Here is a 22,365-nt window from a genome sequence, read left to right on the forward strand (position 1 = left end):
TATTATTTAAAATTTTAGAATATTCCATAGAAGAATACTTTCATAATCTCAGAGGTAAAAAAAGTCTTCAAAACACAACATCCTGGAGAAAATATTTCCTGTCCATATAGGAATTTTTGAATATGTAAATAGGTCTTACAATGAATAATACAGACCAATAACCAAATAGAACCATGGATGACAGATATGAACAAACAGCTCCCAAAAAAGGGAAATCAGATGTTTCTAGATGAAAAAATTTCAACCTTGCATCAAAATAATGGCAAATTAAAATTGTAGTAAGATACTATTTTTCATCTCTCAGATTATCAGGTATCAAGAAGTTGGTAAAGGGCTTCCCTGGTGGCGCAGTGATTGAGAGTCCTGCTGATGCAGGGGACATGGGTTCGTGCCCCGATCCGGGAAGATCCCACATGCCACGGAGCAGCTAGGGGAGAGGCCACAACAGTGAGAGGCCTGCGTACCGCAAAAAAAAAAAAAAAAAAAAAAAAGTTGATAAAACTGTTGATGAGGGTTTGGGGAAATAGGTACCCACGCACGGCTTGTGAGGTGAACCTCAAAGCAGGACCCTTGAGAACTATTTATCCAAAATCATCGATGAACATTCCATTTGCTGCTGCAGTTCCTTCTAGGAATTTATCCCACGTAACGTATGAAACAAGTGGGATGACAGTTACAACAGCAGGCGTCTCTGTGTGTGCCCCGTGTCATGCGATACAGGAAGTACGTTAGTCCAGACAGCAGCCTCGTGGGGAGGGTCCTGTCATCTCTTTTGCAGACATGGTGGCTGAGGTGCCCAAGGCCTCAGAGCCTGTGCATGGCTGAGCCATGATACCCAGGGCCCTCAGCCGGCACACTGCAGTGTTTGTTACAGAAACACCGGGAAACCGTCCAGCTGTTCCTCACGAGAGGCTGGTTGGGTGAACCATGGCACATCCACACTGCCCATAATGAAAGGGAGGCCCACTCTGTGCACTGTGTTTCCCCAGCCCCAAGACACATTTGCACGTGGTAACACCTCTTGAGATCAGAGTGCATCTTATCAGTGACACCTGACAGTTATAATCAGTCACAGTTTTTTTCTTTCTTAGTGGTATATAAAGTACCAGTTCATCTTAGATCTAATTAAATGTCGTGTATGGAGTGATTTTAATTTCCTTTTTACTTTTCTGTAACTTGCATAGAAATTCTGCCATGAAAATACATCGCCATTGGACCCAGAAAAAAATTTGCTTAGGATGTGTAAGTACTCAACATGGTGCTCAGCGTCCAAGGCTGACTTTTCTCCTTCTCGACAACAGGGACTTCTCCACGGCCTTCTTCAACAGCATCCCGCTCTCGGGTTCCCTGGCAGGCACCATGCTCACCTCTCACAGCAGCCCGCAGCTGCTGCCGCTGGACTCCAACACCCCCGTCCCCTTCGGCACCTCGAAGCCTTCCACAGAGCCTGTGGCGGCGACCGGCACCAGGCCTGCGGGTGATTCTGTCAGTAAGGACAGGTGAGTAGGTGCCAAGCTTGGTCCTGTACCTGGGCAAGTGCGGTTTGGACAGTTCCAGGGACACTTCGTGGCCTCTTCAGTAAAGAAAAGAGGCAGGTGCTTGGTTTCAGATGAGGGCCTGCTCAGAAGGGAGCCTTGATCAGGAGAGTCTGATGATTAGGGCCCTGAGGACTTCATGTCCTGCGGGAAGATGCAGTCCCAGGATGGGAATACTAAGGGTGGCAACTGGCCCGTGACACGTCACCTGTCACGGGGCCAGCCCACCTTCGGCCGGCCTGCTCATGTGCCATGGCACAGACTCCCCTTACACTCAGAATACATTTGCTCGGGGAGCCCATTGTCTTCACTGGCCATCACCTGGAAACCAAACTAGAAGTCTGAAAGGACCAGAGGAGCATGACTAAGAGCCATGAGCCATTTGCCCAGCGCCTGCTCTGAGTGACAAGCTGTGCCAGGCCCGACATCTGCAGGGGTTGATTGGTGGGTCCTCATCTCCGGGGAGGATCTAGGCTGGTAGGGGAAGAGGTAGCCACAGGGGTGCAGGGCTGATCCTCTGAGGGCCTTGGCAGGCAGGTCTCAGGAAGGCTTCTCAATTAGGCTGATCCAGGGGACGGGGCTGGGGAGTAGGGGCAACAGCGAGAGCAGAGGCCTGGAGCCTGAAGAGTGGTGGGCAAGGGGAGGAAGGCTGGCTTCTCCCTGGAGTGGACACACAGGCGCTGGGACTTGCACCTTAGGAAACGACCAACAGTGGGGCCCAAGTTTAGCTGCTGCACTGGCACACAACTGACACTGTCAACGTGACCCTCCATCACCAGGGACAGGGCCGCGCATTATCACAGCTCCTGCCTGTGGTGTCATGGCTGTGAAGGCATGCGCCAGGCTTCGAGTGTCCCCTCTCCCTTGAGGGAAGAGAAGGGTATGGAGCAGCAAGACCAGTCAGGAAGCAGAGCATTGGGAGGAGGGGTGTCTGGGGAAGGACAGAATGCCAGGTTTGCAAAATGTTCAGCAGTTGGCCATGCAGGTCCCAGGAGAGGAGGGGAGGGTCATACAGGTGCCTGCGGGCATCTGGCCTGGGGTCCAGCGGCGGGGAGGGCAGTTAGCCCGGATGTGGGCAGAGGAGGCCCCATGACTTTGACCTAGCGTGTGGGATGTGCTGGGACAACGGAGCTGGCAAGCTCCAGCCTGAGCTCCCTTTCCTCTGTGGAGTCAGAGACACAGGGAGCACTTGGAGGAGAGCATAAAGGGTGTGTGATTGTCCCTGTGAGACCGTGGTCAGAGCTGGTGGTCAGAGCAGGTTGGGTGGAGCTGCTGTATTCAGGTTGTGGAGACAGAGCTCTATGGTGAGGAAAAGGGGGTTGTAGGAACCGCTATTGAGGCCTCGTGCTACCCCCAGAAGCTCTGAGAACACTAAAGTGGTATGGGTGTGAGAGCATTTGCTCACAGTCTTCTCAGAAAGCCAAACTCCCAGAACTTTAATATGTGAAGGTATTAAAGAAAGTTGGCAATAGTCGATTACGTCTTGAAATTATTTATGGAAGTTTGATATTTGTGCCCCATTCACTTGGCTCCAAGCCCCACAAATCCCGGACTCCCGGATCCTCAGTGGGTTGTGCTGATGTGGCCTTCCGTCTCCACCCCACCCCCAGCGTGAATGCGGCCTCTGCTCCCGCTGCACCGTCCCCCTCCATCCTCACAACCCCGTCCAAGATCGAACCTATGAAAGCGTTCGACTCCCGATTCACGGAGCGCTCCAAAGCCACGCCGGGGGCTCCTGCCTTGGCCGGTTTGACCCCGACAGCTATGGAAAGGTAGGTGGTGGCTGTATGGGGCCCCAGAGATGGGGAGGGTACAGACTTGGGCCAGCCATTGCCATGTCCGCCTTCCTGTGAGGGTGCAGACTTCTGTCCCTCTGTATTCAGGAGCCACCACTCTGAGGAGAAAGGTGTGGCTGCTTCACGGAGCCATGGGGTGGGGGTGGGGGACCAAAGGGCAGAGGCACGAGGGCTGGTGGGTGCAGAGGCTGTGCTGAGATGGTCAGAGGGTGGAAGGCTCTGGTCCTGGCCTCTGCTCAGACTCTGACCAGGAGGTAGGGAGCTGAAATTAAAGTGATGGAGGGGAGGCCTCTGTGAGGTCCAACGGGCTTCTGAGCCCCTGCAGCATGTCCTCTGCACCTTCCTGAGTACAGGCAGCAGTCATGGGGGCGGGGGGGCAGGAGTCCTCCTGAGGAGCCACACTGAGTGTTTCAGCCTCTGCTATTGACACAGAGCTTCTCTGCCTCCTGGGAGGGCCTCCTGCCGAGCCTGCTGTGGCACGGAGCTCACTGCCTGGTCCAGCAAGTCGAAGGCTGGGAGAGTCTGAGGGGGGGCCGGGCCACCTTCCTCCACACAGGCCAGGGCCTTGAGTGCCAACCTGGAGCTGTGACCCACTGCAAGGTGATTGGGCTCAGCATTACCATTAGCCACATCAGGGATGTGGGCCAGAGCCTCTCGCAGGAACCGCATGGCCAGAAGGTGCCCAGTGGAGGGAGCATCTGGGACGAGACCTGTCCTTGCCGTGGACGGTGTCTTCGAGCTAAAGCCACACTGTACTGTCCCCGGGGCTTCACCCATGTTCTCAAAACTGCTTGTCTGAGTGGGATTCGTCCTTGGAGAATAGGCCCCAGAAGCCAGCATGGGACAGCTGTCCCTTCAGGTCAGCGGTGACTTTGGCGTGGGGTCTGCAGTGTGGTCACGTCTGTTTTATGCAGGTGTTTCATGTGATCTTTTTACCCAGCAATTTTTCTGCCCAGCAATATAGAGGATCTGAAACCTCCTTGCTGCTAAACATTCTGAAATGCTGGATGAAACGTAACATGTCCCTAAAGTATGTGACTAGTTCACAAGAAAGTAAGTGAAGTCCCTAGGAGCCAAAATCTAAGAGTGAACAAAACAACCAGAGCCGTGGGTGTTAGGCCAGGAGGTTACTGGCCTGGTGAACAAGGACCTTGAGTTTTAATGGCCACACAGATTTGAGACAGGGCCTTAGGGCTGAACCACGTAGGGATTGGAACCTAAGACACTAGCATGAAGTCAAGCTGCTTAAGAAAGTGTACCTCCAGTGAGAGGGGGACTAGAAGAAACCTGACTGACAGCATAGGAACATGGCCAGAGCCTGAATGTTTCAGCCTGCCCTCTGAGTTAGGAAAACAGTCTTCCCCTGAGGCTGTCACCACAGGCCTGCCCTCAAGTGGATTGGAGGTCACTTTAACACTACCTCTGTCATCTGGAAATCACCAAGCCAAGAACTGGACACAAAAGAAGATTCTAGTCTTAACTGACACCCCAGAGGCACTTGGCAAAGCAAATATAAATCTATCCTGACCCCAGGGGGTACTGTGTTCCCACTAAAGAAACACTGCCTGAGATGACTCAGAATCCAAAGGAACAAAGCCCGTGAAGAAACCCTGATCATCCACGCGTGTCAGGAGCAGAAGGTGTAGACCTCTGTACCTCTGATGGTAGATTGTCAGATGGTGGCTGTAAAATAAACACGCGTAAGATGGTCAAAGACAAGAAAGATAAAGAAAATGTGAGGAAAGATTCGTATACTATCCCATGTATAAAAATTAAAATGGATTGAAGAACTAAATGTAAGAGTTAAACTGTAAAACTCTTAGAAGAAAACATAGATGTGACCTTGGATTAGAAAACTGTTTCTTAGATGTGACACCTAAAGCAACTAAAGAAAAAATAGAAAAATTGGGCATGATCAAAACTTAAAAGTTTTGTGCTTCAAAGAGCACTGTCAGCAGAATGGAAGGACAACCTACTAAATGGGAGAAAATATTTGCAAATCACATCTGAGTGAAGAGCTCTTATAGCTCAACAGTAAAAAGAGTAATAACCCAGTTTTTAAATGGACAAAGGATTTAAATAGACATTTCTCCAAAGAAGATACACAAACAACCATAAGCACATAAAAAGACATTCAACATCATTAGTCGTCAGAGAAATGCAAACCAAAACTACAGTGAACTACCACTTTGCACCCACTAGGATCCATGATCAGAAAGTCAGATAATAAGAAGTGTTAGTGAGGATGGGGAGAAATCAGGACCCTCATAGATTCTGGTGGGATTGTAAAATGGTTCAGCTGGTTTAGAGGACAATCTGGCGTTTCCATAAATGGTTAAAATAGAGTTACTGTCTGAGCCAGCAATCCCACACCTAGGTAGATACCGAAGAGAATTGAAAACGTATTCATGTAAAAACTTGTACACAAAAGTTCATATCAGGGGACTTCCCTGGTGGTCCAGTGGTTAAGAATCCACCTTCCAATGCAGGGGACATGGGTTTGATCCCTTGTCGGGCAACTAAGATCCCACATCCTGCAGGGCAACTAAGCCTGAGTGCCGCAATTAGAGAGCCCATTTGCCGCAAATACTGAGCCTGCACACCACAACTAGAGAGAAGCCTGCATGCTGCAATGAAAGATCCACATGCCACAATGAAGACCCAATACAGCCAAAAAAAAAGTTCATATCCGTATTATTCATAATAGCAAAAAAGTGGAAATATCCCAAATGTCCGTCAATTGATGAATGGATTTTTAAAATGTGGTACATCCATACAATATATCAATAATATTATTTGGCAATAAAAAGGAATGGAATGCTTATACATGCCACAACAGGGGAAAATCCTTGACAACATTATGCTAAGTGAAAGAAGCCAGTCACAAAGGACCACATGTTATATGATTCCATTTATATTTAATTCCGGAATAGGCAAATCTATGGAGACAGAAAGTAGATTAGTGGTTGCCAGGGCAGGATGGGGTGAGTGCTGATGGATACAAAGTTTCTTTTGGGGATTATGAAAGTGCTCAAGGCTTAGCGGTGATGATTGATGGCCTTATGAATATACTAAAAACTACTCAATTCTATACTTTAAAATGGTGACTTTTATAGTATGTGAATTATAGCTGAGTAAGAAATAATACACCATCAAAAAGACCAGATAGATTTGGAAATGAACCCAAAAATACTTTTGGAAAAGAAAAATAATAATCATTGCAATTGAAGAGTCAGCGGAGGGAATTCCCTGGCGGTCCAGTGGTTAGGACTCAGTACTTTCACTGCCAGAGGCCCAGGTTTCAATACCTGGTCGGGGAACTAAGATCCTGCAAGCCATGTGTCCAAAAAAAAAAAAACCTCAGTGGGCATATTTGACAGCAGAGGAGGCCCAGCTGAGGAGCGCATTTGATCTGAGGAAATGGCCTGGGTGCTGCAGAGGTGAAGAGGTGGAGCCCAAGGAGGAGTGTCTGGAGGGCAGAGGGTAGGGTCTGCGTGCACCTAACAGGAGTTCCCCAAAGAGGGCGGGCTGTGGGGCATTGGTCAAGAGGGAGTGGCCGATGTTTCATAGGCTTAAGCAAGTATTGAAATCTCAGTTTTGGAAATGGAGTGAGCTCTGAATAGCCAGAATAAAACACAATCTCCACCTTAGTGAAACCACAGGGCACCATAGCTAGGAATTCCTTCCGTTCACTGAGGGAAGATGTTCACCTTGTAGGTCTCCATGGCCCTTTTCGTTGTCAGTTCCTAGCTCTCAGGGAGTGCAGACCCTGCTTTGAGAAGTGCAGAGGCTACCCCTTGAATCAGGCTGCTAGAGGGCAAAGTCTTGATGCATGACCTGGGCCCGATGCCACCAGAGATTGTCCCTCAGTAGCTGTGTTACCCACATCTCATAAGGCCTTTCAGCCACACATACAGCTCCAGCAGGAACTATAGAATAAGGGCTCATCAAGTTTGCCATTCTCAGCTTCTCCCTTGAAAAGGCAGTGAATAAATAAAAGAATCAAAAACCCAAAAAAATAAGAAAGTGGCAGTGAGTGAGTATTCACTTAGGGCCAAGCTTCCTGCTTCTGAGGCAGCAGGAGGGTCTGGTATCAGGCACAGTAAGTTCACCTCCTGAACATCCCTCTTGCTTCAGCTGTTTATCCCTCCCTCTGTCCTCCCCGAATACCTGAAAACCACTGATCTTTTTACTGTCTCTACAGTTTTGCCTTTCCTAGAATGTGATATAATTGGAAACATACTGTACCTAGCCTTTTCAAATGGGTGTCTTTTACTTAGTAATATCCATTTAAGGTTCTTCCGTGCATTTTCATGATTTGATAGCTTATTTCTTTTTATTAACAGATCTTGTCCCATTGTATGGATGCACATAGTTTGTATGTACCACAGTTTAAGCATTCCCCCATTGAAGGACATCACGGTTTCTTCCATTTTTTGGCAATTATATATAGATGATGTATAAAAACTGCTGTCAGTACTCACGTATAGGTTTTTGTGTGAATATATGTTTTCATCTCCACTGGGCAGATACCTAGGAGTGCAATTGCTGGTTGGTATGGTAAGACTAGGTTTAGCTTTGTAAGAAACTGCCAGACTGTCTTCCAAAATGACTGCAGTCCCACCAACAGTGAATGTGTTCATTTGATCCACATCCTTGTTGGCATTTGGTATCATCAATTTTCTGGGTTTTAGCCGTTCTAATAAGTGTTTAGTGGTATCTTGTTTTAATTTTCAATTGCTGAATGACATATGATGCTGAACATCTTTTTATACACTTATCAGCCATCTCATCTTTGGTGAGTGCCTGTTCAGATCTTTGTTCATTTTTTTAAATTGGTTCTTTTTTTTTTAATTTATTTATTTGTTTTATTTATTTATTTTGGCTGTGTTGGGTCTTCATTGCTGCGCGTGGGCTTTCTCTAATTGCGGCAAGCGGGGGCCACTCTTCATTGCAATGCGCGGGCTTCTCATTGCGGTGGCCTCTCTTAGCTGCAGAGCACGGGCTCCAGGCGCGTGGGCTTCAGCAGTTGCAGCATGTGGGCTCAGTAGTTGTGGCGCACGGGCCTAGCTGCTCCACAGCATGTGGCATCCTCCCGGACCAGGGATCGAACCCGTGTTCCCTGAACTGGCAGGTGGATTCTCAACCACTGTGCCACCAGGGAAGCCCTAATTGGTTATTTCTTACTGCTGAATTTTAAGAATTCTTTGTATATTTTAGATACAAGTCTTTTTTCAGGTAATGTGATTCACAGATATTTTCTCCCAGTCTTTGATTTGGCTTTCCATTCTCTTGACAGTGTCTTTCTCAGAGCAGAAATTTTTAATGTTAATGAAGTCCAACACATTAGATTTTTTTTTTTTCTGTCATGGATCATGCTTTTGGTGTTGTATCAAAAACTCATTGCCAGGGCCTCCCTGGTGGCGCAGTGGTTGAGAGTCCGCCTGCCGATGCAGGGGACACGGGTTCGTGCCACGGTCCGGGAAGATCCCACATGCCGCGGGGTGGCTGGGCCTGTGAGCCATGGCCGCTGAGCCTGCGCGTCTGGAGCCTGTGCTCCACAACGGGGGAGGCCACAACAGTAAGAGACCCGCGTACCGCAAAAAAAAAAAAAAAAAAAAACTCATTGCCAAACCCAAGCTCACCTAGACTTCCTACTATGTTTTCTTCTGAGTTCTCATTTTATAGTTTTGGATTTTACACTTAGATCTATGATCCGTTTTTTTTTTTTTTTTTTTTTAACATCTTTATTGGGGTATAATTGCTTTACAATGGTGTGTTAGTTTCTGATTTATAACAAAGTGAATCAGCTATACATATACATGTGCTCCCATGTGTCTTCCCTCTTGCGTCTCCCTCCCTCCCACTCTCCCCCTCCCACCCCTCCAGGCTGTTTTGAGTTAATGTTTGTGAAAGGTGTACGGTCTGTGTCTAGATTTAGTATTTGCATGTGGACGTCCATTTGTGCCAGCACCATTTGTTGAAAGATTATTCTATGTCTTTGCCTTTATCAAAGATCAATTGACTACATTTGTTTAGATCTATTTTGCGGTCTTTTCCTTCTCATATAAACTTTAGAATAAGTTTGTTGATACTATAGTATAAGTTCCTGGGATTTTTATTGTGATTCCATTGAATCTCTAGATCAAGTTAGGAAAAGTTGACATCTTAACAATATTGAGTCTTCCTATTCATGAACATAAAATATCTCAGTTTATTTAGATCTTTGATTTCTTTCATCAGAGTATTGTTTCCTTCATAGAATTTATACATATTTTGTTATATTTTTATCAAATTATTGCTCTTTTGGCACCAGTATAAGTGGTATTGTGTTTAGAATTTCAAATACCACTTGTTCATTGCTGGTATATAGAAAAGCAATTGACTTTTGTATGTTAACCTTGTATCTTGCAACCTTGGTGTAATTGCTTATTAGTTACAGATTTTGTTGTTGTTGATTCTTTGGAATTTTCTACAATGACACAATGTCATCACTGATGTTTTTATTCACTGAACACAGTTTTATTCTTCCTTCCCAATCTTTATACCTTTTATTTCCTTCTCTTGTCATACTGCATTAGCTAAGACTTCCAGTACATTGTTAACAGTAAGGTTTTTTTTGGGTTATTCTTTATCAAGTTAAGTTCTCTATTTCTAGTTTGCTAAGTTTTTATCATTAATAGATGTTTGGTTTTGTCATATGCTTTTTCTGCATCAGTTGATATGGTCATAATGCTCTTCTTTAGTGTTGTTGGATGTGGTGGGTTACATTAATTGATTTTTGAATGTTGAATCAGTATGCCTACCTGGAATAAATCCCATTTGGTCATGGTGTATAATTCGTTTTATACATTGTTGGATTCAATTTGCTAATATTTTGTTGAGGATTTTTGAATCTTTGTTCATGAGAGAGATTGGTCTGTAGTTCTTCTTTCTTGTAATCTGGTTTGGATATTAGGGTAATGCTGGCCTCATAGGAGTTAGGATTTATTTCCTCTACTTCTGTTTTCTGGAACAGATTGTGGAGAATTGGTATAATTTCTTTCTTAAATGTTTGATAGAATTCACCAGTAAAACTGTCTGGGTCTGGTGCTTTCTTTCTTGGAAGATTATTATTTGTTGGTTAATTTCTTTAATAGATACAGGTCTATTCAGATTATTTTTCCTTGTGTGAGTTATGTGGATTTTTTTTTCAAAGAACTGGTCCATTTTAACTAACTTATCAAATATATGGGTATAAAGTCATTCATAATATTCCTTTATGATCTTTTAATGTCCATGGATGGGATCAGTAGTGAGGGCCCCCTTTCATTTCTTTCTTTTTTATTGATGTGTATTTGATTTACAATATTGTGTTAGTCTCACACAATATATTTTGTGTAGCAAAATCATTCAGCTATATATTTTTCAGATTATTTTCCATTATAGGTTATTACAAGATATTGAATATGGATCCTTGTGCTATACAGTAAATCCTTGTTGCTTACCTCCCCTTTCATTTCTTTATTTTTATATAAATTGTTTTATTTTATTTTTTGGCTGCATTGGGTCTTTGTTGCTGCACGCAGGCTTTCTCTAGTTGCGGTGAGCGGGGGCTACTCTTTGTTGAGGTGCGCAGGCTTCTCATTGCGGTGGTTTCTCATTGTGGAGCACGGGCTCTAGAGCACAGGCTCAGTAGTTGTGCGCAGGCTTAGTTGCTCCGCGGCATGTGGAATCTTCCTGGATCAGGGCTTGAACCTGTGTCCCGGCATTGGCGGATTCTTAACCACTGCACCACGAGGGAAGTCCCTCCCCTTTCATTTCTGATATTAGTAATTTGTGTCTTCTCTCTCCTTTTCTGATTAGCCTCACTATAAGTTTATCAATTTTATTGATCTTTTCAAAGAACTGGCTTTTTATTTCATTGATTTTTCTCTATTTTCCCTTTTCAGTTTCATTGATTTATGCTCTAATTTTTACTATTTACTTTATTCTGCTTGCTTTACATTATTTTGCTTATTCTTGCATTAATATTATTTTTATTATTATTATTTATTTATTTTTTATTATTAATTTTCTACTGCTTGCTCATCTTTTTCTAGTTCCTAAAGGTGAAGTTATTTCAGGTCTTTCTTTTTTTCTAATTTATGCATTCTCTGCAATAAGTTTCCCTCTAAGCACTGCTTTCACTGTATCCCATAAAATCTGACATTGTGTTTTCATTTTCATTTAATTCCATATTTTAAAATTCCTTTTGAGACGTTTTCTCTGATCCATGTGTTATTTAGAAATGTTGTTTAATCATGAAAGATGTGTGTTTTCTGACTTTCTGTTATTGATGTCTACTTTAATTCTGTTGTGGTCTTGAAGCACACTTTGTATGATTTCTGTTCTTTTATATTTGTTAGAGTATATTTTATGACCCAGAATATGGTCTATACTAGTGAATATTCCATGTGATCTTGAGAATAATGTATATTCTGCTATTGATAAATGAAGTATTTTATAAATGTCAATTAAATACAATGAATGATGGTACTGTTCAATTAATTATGTCCTCATTGATTTTCTGTCTCCTGGATCTGTTGATTACTGATAGAGGTATATGGAAATCTCCAGCTATAATAGTGGACTTGTCTAGTTCTTCTTCCAGTTCTATCAGTTTTTCCACATGTATTTTGACACACTCCGTTGTTAGATGTATGCATATTAAGGATTGCTATGTCTTCTTGGAAAATCGGCCCTCTTATCATCATATAATGCCTGTCTTTATTCTTGATAATTTTCCTTACTCTGATGACTGCTTTGTCTGAGATTAATACAGCTACTCCAGCTTTCTTTTAATTAGTGTCAGTGTGGCATGTCCTTCTCCATCCCTTTTTTTAAAGAGTAGACTTATTTTTTTTGAACAGTTTAAGGTTCACAGCAAAATTGTACAGAAAGTACAGAGAGTTCTCATATACCCCTCTGCCTTAACTATTGACATCCCACATCTGAGTGATACATTGGTTACAACCAATAAAACTACACAGACACATCATTATCACCCAAAGTCTATAGTTTACATTAAGTGTTCACCTTTGGTGTTGTGCATTCTGTGGGTTTGGACAGTGTATAAGGACATGTATCTACCACCATAATGGTATCATACAAAATAGTTTCACTGACCTAACAATCCTCTGCACTCTGCCTGTTCATCCCTCTCTCCTCCCAACCGCTGGCAATAACTGATATTTTTTTTTTACTATTTCCATAGTTTTTTGTTTTCCAGAATGTCATATAGTTGGAACCAGCCTTTACTTTTAATTTATGTGTCTTTATATTTAAGCTGAGTTTCTTGTAGACAACATATACTTGGGTTTTCTTTTTCATTATTTTTGTCAGTTTCTTTTAATTGGTATATTTGGAATATTTATATTTAAAGTGGTTATTGATATAGTGAATTAATATCTACCATATTCTTAACGATTTTGGTCTCCCCCTTTTTCTTCTGCCTTCTCTGGTTTTAATTGAGCATGTTTTTGGTATGATTCCATTTTCTCTCTCTTATATTATCTCTTAGCATTATCTAAGAATATCTTAGATAGTAAGATAATGTATCTCTTCCATTGTCTCTCTTAGCATGTCAACTGTACTGCTTTTTAAATTTTTTTTAGTGGTTGCCCTACAGTTTGAAATAAACATTTATAACTAAATACACTTTCAAATAATGTTATAATGCTGAAGGGTAGTGCAGGTGCCTGTTAACAAAGTATTCCCAGTTCTTTCTTTCCAAGACATATAACATTGCTACTGTTTATTTATTTCACTTATCATCCAATACATTGTTGCTGTTACTAGTTTGAACAAAAAGTTATCTTTCACTTTGTGTGTGTGTGTGTGTGTGTGTGTGTGTGTGTGTGTGTGTGGCCTGTGGGATTTTAGTTCCCCGACCAGGGATTTTTTTTATAATATGATTATGTTCTGTTTTTTATTTCTTATTTAGAGAACGTGATTTGTTCTTTTTTTAAATTAATTAATTAATTTTGGCTGCACTGGGTCTTTGTTACGGCACTCGGGCTTCTCTAGTTGCAGCCCTTGAGTTCTAGAGCTCACGGGCTAAGTAGTTGTGGCACACGTGCTTATTATGGTATGTGGGATCTTAGTTCCCCAACCAGGGATCAAACCCAGGCCCCCTGCATTTGGAGCAAAGAGTCCTAACCACTGGACTGCCAGAGAATTCCCAAAAAGTTATCTTTTAATTAAGAATAAGACAAATAAAAATTCTTACAGTACTTATTCTTTCTCTAGCACTTTCTTCATGTAGATCTAAGTTTCTGACCTGTATCATTTTCCTTCTCTCTGAAGAACTTCTTTTAACATTTCTTGCAAGGCAGTTCTGCTGACAACACATTTCCTCTAGTGTCTTTTTGTTGTTTTTGTCTGAGAAAACCTTTATTTCTCTTTCATTTTTGAGATATAATTTCAGTGGATACAGAATTCTAGGTTGGTGGGTTTGTTTTTAACACATTATATGTTTCACTTCAGTCAGTTTTTGCTTGAACGGTTTCTGAAGAGAGGTCAGTTGTAATCTTTATTCTGTCCCTTATTAGCTGAAGTGTATTTTTCCCTCTGCTTCTCTCAAGAGTTTCTGTTTGTCTTTGGTTTGCTGCAGTTTATGTTATGTGTAGGTAGGTGTGGACTTTTTGGTATTTATTCTACTTAGTGTTCTCTGAGCAGCTGAGATCTGTGGTTTGGTATCTTTCATTAATTTTGAAAAAGTCTTAGCTATTATTATTATTAAATTCTCTTTGCTTATATGATCCATCTGTTCTTGTGTGTAGTCCTGATTTTTCCATTAGAGCCCTTAACATATTAATAAGTTATTTAAAAATCCTGGCCTCATAATTCCAAAATTGCTGCCATGTCTGACTCTGGTCCTGATCCTGCTTCATCTCAAGACTGTTTCATTTTGGGTTTTTGTTTGATTTTGTTTTGTTTTGCCTTTATCGTGTCTTGTAATTTTTGTTGAAACCTGGACATAATGTACTAAGTAATAGGAACTGGGGGTAAAAGGTCTTTAATGTGAGGTTTTGTTTACCTGGTAAGAATTAGGTCTTATTTACTGTCTCCTGAAGCTGCAGGTGTTAGAGGCTTCCATTTCTTCTGGTGTCTTTGCTTTTCTCTCCCTGTTTTCCTTGAGTTTCCCTAGAAACTCCTTGTTAAATGGAGTCTGTGTCTTGCAGTTCTCTTAGTTGTGATCTAGTGTTCTTATTACACAGGGGCCCTGTTGATTTTGTGAGGTATTGGGGAGGAGAAGCACTCTCTAGTCTCATGATTGTCTCCTGTGTTGTTGTTGGGCCAGAGTCCCTGGCCTGTGACCTTCAAGAGAGTTTCTTAGTGCGTGTGGAGGGGGGCTAGGCTGGAGTTGGTTGATTGCCCTGCCCCCAGGTCACATCATACTCAGTAAAGTAGTTTTCCTTGGGGGAAGGCTTTTGTTAAGGAGAACAGGACTCTGGGTATGTTTCAGAGTGGTTGCTTTCCCCTTCCTCAGCCCAAAGCATATGGGAGGAGCCCTCCATTCCTGATCTCCACCCATGACAACTGGTGGAGCTCCTGGAGATAAAACTAACACAAGTGTGGGTGCCCTCCTCCCTCCCTGGTGGGGACTCCAGGCGGTTTTATGTCTTTGCCTTGTCTCCAGTTGGCAGGACAGCTGTTTCTCTGGTGGGTCTAAGAAGAGTTGTTGGTATACAGGTTGTCAGTTTTCCTCTTATTTTAAGAGTGAGAATGACGACTCCCAAGCTGTTTGCATCTTAGAGCAGAAACCAGAAGTCCTCTCCTACTTTTTTAATTTATTAACTTTTGGGGATGAGTATGGATTTTATTGATTATCATGAAGCTAGTAGTCCTGTGGAAAAGCCACGGGTGTCTGTGTTTGTGCAGGTTGAAAGAGCAGAGCCTTGTGAAGGAGCTGCGGCCCCGGGATGTCCTGGAGAGCAGCAGTGACAGCGACGAGAAGGTCCCTGTGGCCAAGCCCTCCTCACTCTCCAAGCGGAAGCTGGAGCTCGAGGTGGAAACGGTGGAGAAGAAGAAGAAAGGGCGGCCTCGGAAGGACTCGCGGCTCATGCCCATGTCCCTGTCTGTGCAGGTGAGGCTGGCGGGCTAGTGTTGCCCCCGGCCCACCTCCTGAGCTAGGTGTGGGGGCCTGCATATGCCCTGGGGAGGAAGGGGGGCCCCGCATGCCTCATCGGTGTGGGGACAGCTGGCATGGACACGTATACCTCCAGAACTGCCCCAACCCACCCAGAGTCCTTGAGCCCCTCCCTGGGGTCAGCTGCCTTGTCTCTGCAGTAGGGGTCTCTGTAGCGTTCATCTGCCCTCACAGAGGGTGGAAACACCCAGGTAGTAGGCCCAGCCTCACCTCTGGTGACTCACCTTTACCTGGCACTGCCCTCCAGTGCCGGGCAGGGCTCAGGGACATCTCTGCTTTTGCAGTCCCCAGCTGCCCTGACCGCAGAGAAGGACGCCGTGTGTTTGTCTGTCCCAGCAGCTGCGCTGAAGCTGCCCATGCCGGGCCCCCAGAGAACCTTCACCCTGCAGGTGAGCAGACCTCTGCCTCCCTCCCTCCTGAGCCTGCACATTCTGTTTGTCTGCCTGCCCACCCCCACCCCCTGGGGGCTGTAAACCCTGAATTGTCACAGACTTGGGGCTGCTTTCAAGTGGCTCTCCATCACCTTCTGGGGGAAGTTGTGGCTGAGCAGAGCAGCCACCCAATCTTAACAAGAAGGCTGGCCTCTCCTCTGGGACCCCTCACTTCCCCAGCTCCCACGCCTCTCCTCCATGGCTTTACCCTCCATCTTCTGGGTTCCCAGCTCCTTTAAGACCTGTCCCAGGTGTTCCTTCTCCTGGAAGCCTCCTCGATCTCCACTCTTGGCCGTGGGCTCAGCCCATGGGACCGTGTGGCACTGGTCTGTCTCTTGACCAGCCTGCTGGCCTGTCCACTTCCCAGTGCCCAGTGTGGGGTCATCATCAGGGCCTTTCAAGGTCTCGAGTGGAATCTTCTAACTACGGGCTTGTTCAAAACACAGATCTACAGCAAGTAGTCCTTTATCCCCAGAGGCCCTCTGGCCGCTCAGCCCAGCACCCGTACCAGGCCTTGCACACGGCGTCATCTCCCACCCTCTATACCTCAGCTCAGGTTCATGTCCTCGGGAAACCGTTTAGAACCCCACATGCAGGTGGGCTGCACGCTGCCCCAGCCCAGGCTGCCCCTCAGGGCTGCCAGGGGGCAGGTGGACAGGTCCTTCTGGGTCTAAGGGCGGGGTCCCCTGGTTCTTCTTGCACAAATCCCCCTCCCAAACTCAGCCGGCCCCCCTCACCCCGGGGCCTTCCTTGCGGAGTGCTGTGTGGGGCTGTTCTCGGTTTCTGGGGGCCCAGCCCCCAGCCACAGCCGATCCTCCACCCCAGCTCACCCACTGTGTGGCCACACAAGTACGAACCGCTCACCTAGGTCCCACGTGGGGTATCTGCCTGTCTGCTCCCCAGACACAAAACGCGAGGCTGAGCCCCTGTGGAGCTGGTGCTGAACTGCACACGTCTCCCCACGCTTTTCTGGCGACCCTCCTGTCAGTGACACTGGGCTCCAGTGTGCATGCCAAGGTGCACTGCCAAGGAGCTGGAGGGCCTAAGGGCTTTCCAGACCTTTCCTCCAAGTGCCGACACAGCCTCTGTTCTGGCCAAACCTGACAGTCTTTGAAGATCCTTCAGTTAGGAGTCAGGAGACCCGTGTCCCCCCGAGCGGGCTGGGGTCCTTCTGTGCCGTATTCTCTTGGCCGGTTGCTTGCCTTCTCTGCATCCTCCCTTGTGAGAGGAGGTGGTGGGATCCGGAGGCTTCGAGGTCTTTAGCTGTGACACCAATTCTCTGCTCCACTGCACAGAGGACAAGGTGGACACCAGCTCCTGGGACTTGCCCTGCCCTGGGGGCTGCACGTTGGGACCTCTGGCCCCCTGTCCTGCCCTGTGACCACCCCCACCCCCAGCCTGCTGTTGGCTGGCAGCTCTGTTCCACCTTTGCGTGTCCTTCCCTCTGTCCGTGGCCCACGTCTGAGGCCACTGCTGCTGAAAACGTTCTGTTTGCTTCTCTCCCCCAGGTGAGCTCCGACCCCTCCATGTACATCGAGGTGGAGAACGAGGTGACGGCCGTGGGGGGCATAAAGCTGAGCCGCCTAAAGTGCAGCCGGGAAGGGAAGGAGTGGGAGACGGTGCTCACCAGCCGGATCCTCACCGCTGCCGGCAGCTGGTAAGAGCAGGGGTCTCCACCCCACCGGCATTTAACGTAAAGCAAGACCCTGCACTGCGCTGTGGGGCACTGGGCTGTCCTGGGAGGTGGCCTGTCTGAGGGAGGCCTACACCTAGCCTCACTCGGGACTGAGCTGGTGCCTGAATCATCCGAGTCCCTGGGGCACCCCATGAAGGTGGCACCATCACCCCCGTGTTACAGGAGAGGAAACTGAGTCCTGGAGGGTCACCTAAGCCCCCTGGGCGTTTTAGTCAGATTCCTGAAGTCTCCATTTCCAGGCCGAGCTCTGCCTGCCTCTCTCTGACCTTGGCTGGCCTTTTCTCTGGACCCCAGGTTTTCATCCAAGGAAGTCAGCATGGACTTCTGACTGTCCTCAGAGTCCCAAGGCCAGCCCTTTCCAGATCTGCCCTTTTGGGGGAGACCTGAATTCGGTGGTCATTCACCCAGTGTCTTTCCACCACCCCTGGAGGTGGCCCCGCACATGCTCCATCTGGAAAGAGGACCCGGGGACGTATGGCCCCAGTCGGGATTGTGTGCTCAGTACCCCTACGAGGGTCTTACAAAGCTTTCAGCTTAGATTTGGTCGTTTTCATTAGGCCCGGAATCCTTTATCATGAGGCTGCATGTGAAACACTCTCACCAATGTCTGTGACCCTGGCCCTGAGCGAGCCAGGTGCTGGGCCTGGACGGAACCACCGTTATGTTCCTCCCTCCGTCCCCTGGGGCTCCCCCTTCGTCCCTGGTCCCAAGGCAGTTGGCATGCCCCAGCTGGGGGCCAGGTGTGTCAGCACAGCCTCCCCATGTGACCTAGAGGCTGCTGGAGAGTCCGGCCAAGCGGCCAGCCAGGCCCCAGCCCAGCGTGCAGACCTGCCCCCGGCACCGCAGCTCCAGAGGTTCGGCATCCCTGGCAGCGGGCTTGCTGCAGGTGCGCCCTGACCACAGGGACGAGCAGACAGAACACAGGGACCCACGGCCTCTTCCTTGGCTGACCTCGCTGTGAGCTGGCTGCCCGTGTGGACCATAGGCGCCGGCTGGCGGCCCAGAAGTGATTTGGAGCAGGGTTCCAGTGGGCTGCTGGGCCGGACCTTGCTGTGCTGGCTGCACGCCTACTCCCACTGCCTGGGGTCTGAGGCTCTGGCCTCACTCTAGGCTTGCTCTCACCCCAGGAGACCCCACTAGGAAGGCAGAGCCTGCTTGTGCCAGGCAGAGCCAAGGGGCCTAGTGGGTGCTCAGAGGAGAGACACGAGACTGCGCCGATACACTCGTGGTGAAGCCTTCCTCACTCAGGGAGCGACATGTCTCTCCCACCCCGGTCTCGAAGGCCTTCTGAGCACAGCTGGGCACCCCCTGTGAGAGATGCACCCTGTCGTCCCCACACTCCCCCCGGCCTGTCTGGGCAGAGGCCTCCCAGGGCCCCTCTGGCTGGTCTCAGCTACGAGTCTGTCGGCGGGGGGTGCTCTGCAGCTGCTCCCGAGCAGTGAGGTCTGCTTCCTGGCTCACTGTCAGGGCCGCTGTTCCTTGGGCATGTGCTCCCTGGGGGCAGTTCCGTGTGAACCCAGAAAAGCCTGAGCCACCACATGGGGGAGAGGACTCCATCTCCAGGCAGAGGTCTCCAGTAGGCACCATCAGCCCTGCCGCCCACCTGGCTCTGTCCCTGCATCTCGGGGCCACCAGAGCTCCCAGCCCCCCTGATGCCAGCCCCCTGCTCCCCCAGTGACGTGGTGTGTGTCGCCTGTGAAAAGCGGATGCTGTCCGTGTTCTCCACCTGTGGTCGACGCCTCCTCCCTCCCATCCTGCTGCCATCCCCGATCTCCACCCTGCACTGCACTGGCTCCTACGTCATGGCCCTCACCGCCACAGCCACGCTGTCCGTCTGGTGAGAGGCAGGGCGGGAGCGGCTATGCGGGTGCCCCTTGCTTCAGGGAGGGTTGCCCCCCACCCCCACCCCGGCACACAGGCCCTCGGGCCCGGCTGGAGGGTGAGCTGCTCCTCTCTCCCCCAGGGATGTGCACAGGCAGATAGTGGTGGTGAAGGAAGAGTCCCTACACTCCATCTTGGCAGGTGAGCCTGGCCGGGGGCCGCCCCATCCCTGGGGTGGGATTGGGGGCGGGCAGCTCAAGTCCAGGTCTGGCACAAAGGGCTCTGCTCAACTGAGATGGAGAGCAGGCTCTGGGGTCCCTTCTGCATGGCTAGAGCTGCGGGAGCCATGGCGCCCGCTGACGGGAATACGCTGGAACCCCTTCTTGGTGTCTCCCTAGGAAGTGACATGACGGTGTCACAGATCTTGCTGACGCAGCATGGAATCCCCGTGATGAACCTGTCGGACGGGAAGGCCTACTGCTTCAACCCATCACTGTCTGCGTGGTAAGCATGCCGCCCTGAGCCCTGCCCCATGGAGGGTCCATATGAGCCAGAACCCAGCACAGCCAGCAAGGGCACCGCCTGGCCCGCTTCTCCTAGGAGTCTGGCCAGAGTGGAGGCCACAGTGCAGCCCCCATCCCTGCCGGCCCCCTGCCTCTCTGCCCTCAGACCCGTGCACAGGGACGCTGTCCTTCCCCTCCACTGTTCCCCAGGGGTCACTTTGTCTGGAGCAGACATTTGAACTTTTATGGTTGTTGATGAGTAGTTCCAGCCTGGCCTCCGTAGGTGCCGTCAGCTTCACGGCAGCCTCATCCAGCCCTGCTGTTTTTGTAGCTTAGTCGGAGCCAAGGGACACTTCCGACTGGCTTGGTACATTAGTGGGGCTGCACTGTCACTCAGCACATGTGAGGTCTGTACCTTTGCTCTGTCCGTTTTGGAGTCCTTTTCTATATTTGTAAAACCTCTTTTTTTTTTTTCTGCCGTGCTGCATGTCTCACGGATCTTAGTTCCCCAACTAGGGATCGAACCTGGGCCCCCTGCATAGGAAGCATGGAGTCCTAAGCAGGGAAGTACCTGTAAAACTTCTTTGTACATCAGAGATCTTAACCCAGAGTTAGGAAGGGTGTACCTCGTGTACCAGCCAATCAGAAGTTTTCTCTTGCCTGCACCTTGCTCCTTCAGGCCCAAGTGTGCCACCATCCAGCCTGTCTCTGTTAAGGGTTGCCGGACACAAGTTTATCCTCAGACTGAGATCTCTTTCTTGAGTTAAAAAAAAAAAAAAAGCAGCAACCTTCAAAATCCCCACTCCCTGCTCCTCCAAATTGGAAAATATCGTGTATTGTATGTGATTAGTATAATAATGGAAACAAGCTGGTTATTTGAGAAGGGAAATGTGGACTCTGTAGGCACCAGGCTATTTTTAAATTGTGTGAAGGGTCCAGAGAATGTGAAGCGCTGACGCCTGGGATGCTGTGTGAGCTCTGGGAGGCTGGACGCTGGGAATCCTCAGCTGCTTCCGAGGGCCGCAGCACATGGGCTCCCAGACAGACTAGCATCCCAGGCATACTCTCCCCCTGCCCCCAGGACCTAAGACCCAGGGCCAGAGTGTCCGAGTAAGGAGGCCCTACATGGGCATACAGGGACCTCGGCTCCCTCAGTGCCCCTCGCTGCCTGCCTCTGCTGGGCCTCCTGGTTTCCCTGAGTTCTGCTCCTGCCTTTGCCTCCCCAGGAACCTGGTTTCTGACAAGCAGGACTCCCTGGCCCAGTGTGCAGACTTCAGGAGCAGCCTGCCACCCCAGGACGCCATGCTGTGCTCGGGACCCTTAGCCATAGTCCAGGGCCGCGCCTCCACGTAGGTGACCCGGGTGCAGGGGAGGCATCCGGCTGGCTGTGTGGACGTGGTCCCTCCGAGGCCTGCCTTCTGACTGCCTGAGCCCAGCGGCACTCACAGGGCTGGGCTGGGGCTGCCGAGGGCTGGGAGCCACAGTGAGCACTGTCTCAGGGTGCAGGGTCACAGCTCTGTCACTTCAAGACCTGGGCGGCAGTCTGAGGGGCTGCGGGTCATGGATCCCCATGTTGGGCTGCACTTTGGGTGGGGGCCTGGGCTGCTGGCCTGTCCCCTCGGGGGCTAGATGGGAGGTGCAAAACAGCAGGACCTGGGGGCGGTTGGGCCACCGTGGAGTCTGATATCTGCCCCTCCCCACCCCAGCAGCTCGGGGAGGCAGGCAGCCCGGCTCTTCTCCGTGCCTCACATGGTACAGCAGGAGACCACCCTGGCCTACCTGGAGAGCCAGGTCGCCGCAGCGCTCACCCTGCGCTCCAGCCACGAGTACCGCCACTGGCTCCTCCTCTACGTGCGATACCTCGTGAACGAAGGTGAGCTTCCCGGTGGTCCTTCTGTCATCCCGGGCCCCACTCAGTCCCTGTCCCAACGGGACCCTCCCGAGGGCCCGAGTGTCAGGGCCCAGGTGCAGCAGCCTGGGCTCTGTCCTCCCTCCCGGCTTCCCATGGTCGCCCCCTGGGGCCCTGCCCTCCCACTCCCAAGTCAGTGAGGTGGGCAGCTCAGCAGGTGTCCCTCCCCACCACGGGCTGAACCGAGCAGCCCCTGAGGCCACAAGGATTGGCGGCAGGAGGGTGTGGGGGCAGAGGACTCACAGACACAGGCTCAGCTCCCCCTGACCTCGTTGCCCCCTCAGAGCATCGGTGGGCCTGTACCTCTCCTTCTCCTGCCTGGAAGGGCCAGCTTGCTGTCCAGCACCTCCCCTCGGCCCTCCAGCCCAGCTTTCCCCACCAGGGCTCTTACACCCATGTCCCCGTCCCAGGATCCCCCTCCTCGCCCCGCCCCGCTCCTCCTGTGGGTCAGCAGACAGCAGGGTGTTGGAAGACGTGACCTCCCACAGCCTCTTGACTCCCT

At 49.0% G+C, this 22,365-nt stretch overlaps 1 protein-coding gene across 1 annotated transcript in view; it reads left to right on the top strand.

The window, feature by feature from the left end:
• The window catches only part of HIRA (histone cell cycle regulator), a 58,899-nt gene that overhangs the window by 23,085 nt on the left and 13,449 nt on the right, over positions 1–22,365 (top strand). The window contains exons 13-22 of the mRNA XM_065889632.1: positions 1,302–1,499; positions 3,146–3,307; positions 15,236–15,440; positions 15,788–15,892; positions 17,443–17,591; positions 19,306–19,467; positions 19,594–19,652; positions 19,850–19,955; positions 21,181–21,303; positions 21,664–21,827. Coding sequence (XP_065745704.1) covers positions 1,302–1,499; positions 3,146–3,307; positions 15,236–15,440; positions 15,788–15,892; positions 17,443–17,591; positions 19,306–19,467; positions 19,594–19,652; positions 19,850–19,955; positions 21,181–21,303; positions 21,664–21,827 — 1,433 coding nt within the window. The remainder of the gene's footprint in view (positions 1–1,301; positions 1,500–3,145; positions 3,308–15,235; positions 15,441–15,787; positions 15,893–17,442; positions 17,592–19,305; positions 19,468–19,593; positions 19,653–19,849; positions 19,956–21,180; positions 21,304–21,663; positions 21,828–22,365) is intronic.

The sequence above is a fragment of the Phocoena phocoena genome, chromosome 13 (genome assembly GCF_963924675.1).
Source record: "Phocoena phocoena chromosome 13, mPhoPho1.1, whole genome shotgun sequence".
Taxonomy (NCBI): domain Eukaryota; kingdom Metazoa; phylum Chordata; class Mammalia; order Artiodactyla; family Phocoenidae; genus Phocoena; species Phocoena phocoena.